The 6,127-nt window shown below is 28.0% G+C and overlaps 1 protein-coding gene across 1 annotated transcript; it reads right to left on the minus strand.

Annotated features, from left to right (window-relative positions):
* Window positions 1-376: 376 nt before the first annotated feature.
* LOC124926132 (flocculation protein FLO11) lies at window positions 377-3,264 on the minus strand. Its single transcript, XM_047466307.1, has 5 exons — window positions 2,825-3,264; window positions 2,518-2,623; window positions 2,214-2,334; window positions 1,135-2,130; window positions 377-1,057 (listed from the first exon to the last, which is right to left on the minus strand). The coding sequence occupies exons 1-5, from the start codon at window positions 2,997-2,999 to the stop codon at window positions 635-637; spliced, it is 1,821 nt and encodes a 606-aa protein (XP_047322263.1). The 5' UTR covers window positions 3,000-3,264; the 3' UTR covers window positions 377-634.
* Between the last annotated feature and the right edge of the window lie 2,863 nt (window positions 3,265-6,127).

The following is a 6,127-nucleotide window of genomic DNA, read 5'->3' on the forward strand; positions in this document are numbered from 1 at the left end:
TTTTTTATCATATCAATGATAGCAATCAATTTCTTGGTACCCTTTTAAGCTTTAATATTGACTACAATTAGATTTTGTGAAATTATTGAATAGAATCATATTAAATATTTGACGATACATTTTGTCTAAAAAAAAAATAATCATAGCTACCAACTACACATTGTCTATGCCATAAAACTCTATGTCCAAGACTGTCAAAACCAAATACCTTATGTCTTGAACAATTGAATTTCCCTTTTTTTTAAGTCAGAGTTGCATAAATTTTGAAATGCATTTTTTTATATGATTTACAAAACTATTGATTTCATTAGTTTTTCACCTAAAAATATTTCATGACTTTTTTTTGCTTTTACTGATTCTGACATATGAAATAATGTACAACAAAACAAGGGCATCCTTAATTTTCTCATACCTCACAAGTCACATCAGAATGAAACAATAGTAGTAGCCTAGTAGTACATAAATGCATCTTCAGGTAATTTAAAAGTTTTCAAATTTGAAAAATAAATAAATACACTACCATTTCTTAGAGATAAAAAAAAACCATTATAAAGAAAACCACATAATAAAAATAGAATAAAATACATGCAAGTAAAAAGAAGAACCTGCTTTTGTTTTTCTTCATTCATGTCTGTTATAAAGGATCAAACGGTTCAGGTAGAAGCTCGAAACCATGATCAAATATGGAACTTTGATCAGACTTGTCATCAATACTATGTAACCAATTCGTATTCTTCAAGTCCTCTTTCAACAGGATGGCATCGTATCGTGAACTTTCATATATATCTGGTTCATGACTCATTCTAGCAGATGATAGTCTCCCGTTTCCATTGCTGTTCTCGAATCCATTTTCAGGATACCGATTTATATAATCACTGTTTTCCATAATGTGACCGTTGTCGTATGGAGACAACAGGTTTCCATTTGAATTGTGACTGTATGCGCGAGTTGATTGCCCTTTGTTATTATTGTTGGCTGACCGAATGCTTTGAGGGAAAAGTGACGAGCCTGTGAGCGATCGAATGTTGTTGCTGGTGGTGGTTCCGTTTCTGATATCCTGTATGAAGTAATTGAACACAGCTTAAGCAAACAAACATAAACTTCCAATCTATGAATTATAAAACTAGTATATACCATGTGTCTCATAGCCATGTCCATTGACTTCTTTGAGATGTTTCTTCCAAATCCAGTACTCTCCATGGCAGAAGATATGTTAGAACTCTTTATTGGTTTCCTCGAGGTTAATGATGAGTCCGAGACATACCCAACTTTGCGGGATTCAAATCCATCAGTAGCTTGGCCATTCCCATTCGCACGCCCCCTAGTATTGGTTTCCGTTAGCCTTCCCCTGTTAAGAATGGGGGATGACTGTCTTCTGGTTAAATTAGCAGGAGTTGGAGGAGACTCCAAACTAACCTTTGAAACTGAGCCCGGTCTAGAGCGACCAGCAGAGAGTGGCCTATCTGGTAAGGTTGTCCTTAAATTTGGCGGTACATCGAGAAGGAAATCAGGGAGGATCAAGGGAACTGTTGGTCGAGATCGCGAACTAGGTGAACTTGGCCTGGAAGAAGGTGCTGTTGGTCCAGCTCGTGAACTAGGGGAGCTAGGACGGGATATTGATGTTCTTGCAGGCTGCCCGTTTGTTAGATAACGCCCGTTTGATGGGGAAAGAGCGGATGTTGTTGTTGGAGATGATAAAGTTGGTGGTGGATTCCTACGTGTAGGTGTTGACGGTCGAGATACAGCTCGAGGAGCTATTGAGTTTAGGGTGGCAGGAATTTGAGATCTAGAAGAACTGGGAGTTGAGGGCCTTGAAGTTTGGGATGGTTTAGTAGTTCTATCCATTGATGAGCTGGGTGGCCCTGGACGAGTTCTTGATGGAGTTGAGGATCGAGAGGAAACTGAACGGCCAGATGGTGTGGATGGTCTTGTAATAGATGAAGAAGAGCGAGTTGGGGTGGATGGTCTTGTTGTATAAGATGAAACTGAAGCCGAGCTAGTATTGAGGATCGAGGATGATTTATTTGTATACGAACTATACTGTGAACTGGAAACTGAAGGACGGGTCACTGAGCTGCTTCTTACTGGTCTGGATGATGCGTGATTGCTCTCTGAATGCGAGACTGATAGCTGAAATATGATAAACAGCAGGGAAAATGACTTGATCAGTTAACTGAAAGTAGATTTTTAAATGGATAAGCTAAAGAACATACTCTTGATGCCTTAGCAGTGGAAGATGATCTAGACAAGCTTTTTCTTGAAGAAGCTAATGATGCCCGAGTATCAGATCCATCCGATGAAGGAAAAAGAGGAGTTTCTGGAGGAGTAAGAAGCCTGTTGATATGAAAAATCACAAACACAAAAATGTCCTATAAATGCACATCTTCTTGAATCAGCTGTTTGGATAGATAGATAGATAGAATAGATCCAATAACACCAAACCAGATCTAACTATTGATGGAAGATGGGACTTCAGATGTACATATATCATCAAGCAAGGTTAAGCAAACTATTTACCAATCATAATCATGTTTTCCACCATCAGTTGATGTTAGTAGATCTTCGGCACCATTCCTAGTCAATTTGACTGATCCAACTGAAAGTCTCCCCAATTTCACCGAAACTGTTAAGACAGAAGCCAGAAACACAAAAACAGAGAATAAGCATAATCAAGTTGCATTAGATGCAATACAAATTCTAAACATGATCGATTCACAATTCAAAAGGACATCTTTCGGAAACCCATTTCAATTTATATTTACTTTCTTCGTTTGCCGCTGAATAAAACAATCTGAAGAGAACGTGAACATGAAGAGACACTTACCGTCCGATTCATCAGAGGAAACAACAGATAAACTCCGACGGTTCTTAGAAAACAGATCCAGTTTATTATCATCAGAATCCTTAGACATTCCATTGAGACTAAGACCTCGTCGGTGCAGTGCACCGACTGGAACATTCCTACCGCCGGTTGAGAATTCCTTCAAGGATCGATTCATGTTTAAAATTGAACGTTCTGACAAGACAGACGAAGAGCAGGGGAATAAGCTTCTCAGTTGGTGAAGAAATGAGGCCGAATTCGTTTTGTATGAGTCATGATGGGAAGAGCGAATGAGAGGGAGAGTAGATCTGTAGTTAAGGAAGGGAACGATAGAAGTGAGGCTGAAGTTTCGCTTTCTAAGATCTGCAGAAGGAGAGAGAGAGAGAGACAGTGTAGAATCCTGTAACTATCTAATCTATACTTCCTTCCATGTTAGCGAAAAAGGAATCCTTCCCTCCACTATTTTTACGGCAGCCATTTCTTTAACAATCATTCTATTAAGGTCTTGTTTGTTTTAACTTAACAATAATTTTTTTTTTCATTTAATTTGTAATTTGTATATTTGTAAATTTGTTTCAAACATAATATAATCTTAATTCATAAAATTAAAAGTATTATAAATTAATCAAATTTATTATTAGTTTTATTCAGTTAAATTTGATGATGACCTCATAGCATCACAAATCTAACCAACCATTAATCTCGTAAATAATTTTTTTTACTACTATTTTCGTCATAATCATAAATTCTAAAAGGCACCGTGATATCATATTTTAAAAAACTATTTTTTTAATAAAATTATATGAACGATTATTTTATATTATATATTATAATATATTGAAAATTTATATTATTATAAAAAATAATCTTAATACTATTATAGAATATAAAAAATAAATAAATACAGATAAGATAATTGGTATACATTAAATTTTGTTTATTATTGTTCGCAATAAACTCAAAGTGAGATAAAAACATGAGGAGACATAAATATCATTATAGTCTGATTTTCGGTGAATTACTAGTCAAATCAGACATTCCGATAAAAAAAACTATCACATTATAATTGTCATCCTATCTGAAAATCACCCCATTTTTTTTTATAAATTTAATTATTTATATTTTAATATATATATTTATATATTGAAATTATTAATGTATATTATATAATAAATATTTACTTTAAAAAAAATATTAGTTAAATATGATAGTGCTACTCATTTTTATAATAACTTTTTGTAATTATCTCATATTTAAGTTTTATTGTTAAGTTTACCGAAGATAATTAATTTTATTTAAATTTTATATACATAATTTAAAATGTTACTTTGTCTATATTTACTTATTGAAAAACTTTTCAATTTTGACTATCAACTTATTATTCATCAAATATTTTACTTGTTTAATTTTTAACACTAAACATAATATTTAATAATTTAAAATGTTGATTGTAATATTTTTATTAATTATTAAGTTATTGTATTATTGTGATTAATATGTTTTAAACTAATTAGTATTAAGTAAATATTTATGAAAATATTAAATTAATAATTATTATATTATACAAATTTATAATTATTATATTGTAAAAATCAATAATTTATATATATATATATATATATATATATATATATATATATATAAATCATAAAATTTATCTCCTTTTCCCGAGGAGGGGAAGTTTAAATGTATAAATAATAATATAAAATAATAATTTATCTTGTATTTAAAAAAAAAAATATCTTTTAACTAAGATAGATTTAATTCTTTATATTTTAATATATATGTTTATACATTTATATAAAATAGATAACAATGTATAAAGAATATATATATTTATACATGTATATGTATTTGTAACTAGTTAAGTAAATATTTATTATATTATATAAAATAATAATTTAAATGTATAAATATATATTAAAACATAAAAAATTATATTTATAAAAATTATAATTAAATATAAATAATTAAATTTATAAAATATTATTTAAATATAATATAAATAATTAAATTTATAATGCATTTAATAAAAAAAATATATAATTAAAAAAATTGATAGATTGGATATGTGAAATTTGGAGACTGTATTATTTAAATACTAATCAATTTAAGATTTTTTTAAAAGAGATTACTTGTTAGACCAATTTATTTATTTTATTTCATTTAATGTAAATTTATTTTTTTAATTTGATCCAAATTTAATTTTAGTTATGATATTCATAATATTTTTTAAATAATTATATATTTTGTCATATATAACAAATAAAAAATTTTACCTCATAAAATATGATAACAATAATAATAATTATTAGTTAATGAAAATGATTATAACGTACCAAAAATAATAATTTTATATTGCTTCTTCCTTTAAATTAATATATATATATATATATAATAATATTTATTTGATTTTTCATAATGTAAATTAGTTTTGAAAGTTATAATATTAACAAATTTTTTGGAATTGTAACACTACTCAAAAGGAACTTTACAATACAAGTTCTGTAAGTTAAAATAATTATAAAATAAGGTAGAGAGAAAGTCACAATGATCAGTAATTGATACATTTAGAAAAATATCACACAATCTTTAAAATATAAATTATGTTTTTGATAATATTTCCAATGATCAAACAATCAATGTCTTAACAAATTTTATTTTTTTTAACTTACCTAAAATGCGAGAATGGTATTTATCAATTCAAATGTTAATTCAAATTAGAACAATATTAAATAATTAAAATTTAAAACATTATATTCAATTTTTACCTAAAACAATCTGATTTAAAAAAGATAATAAATAAAGTTTATGTAAAAAACACAGAACTGAATAATTATTTTTTGGTTAACATTTCCATTTTGATCAAATGAAAGCATTTTGACTCAATTCATATCACTCAATTTTAATTTATTTTTATTGTTTAAATAATTTATTTATTTATATTTTTATATTTGGATACAGATGTGGAAAAATCAACTATTTTTAATTTATGTATGAGTAAGTTTAATTTTACAATGTTTCAAGATACAAATTTATATACAATTTTTTAAAGTCATTATCTAGATTCATTTTTATAATTTATTTTGCAGTTGAATTATGCTTTTGTCTTCTCCAAAAATTGAACCCAAATGATTTATTTTCTTATATAAAATCGAATTGATTTTAGAAAACATTTTTAATTTATTAAATGACATGATTTGACTTCATTAATATTTTAGCCACCATTTTTCTTTTCATTATACGTTATTATTATTAATCATAGGCATATTTAAGTTTACTTTTAGAATTTTATAAGAAAGATTA

This window comes from Impatiens glandulifera, chromosome 2 (assembly GCF_907164915.1).
Source record: "Impatiens glandulifera chromosome 2, dImpGla2.1, whole genome shotgun sequence".
Classification (NCBI taxonomy): Eukaryota; Viridiplantae; Streptophyta; class Magnoliopsida; order Ericales; family Balsaminaceae; genus Impatiens; species Impatiens glandulifera.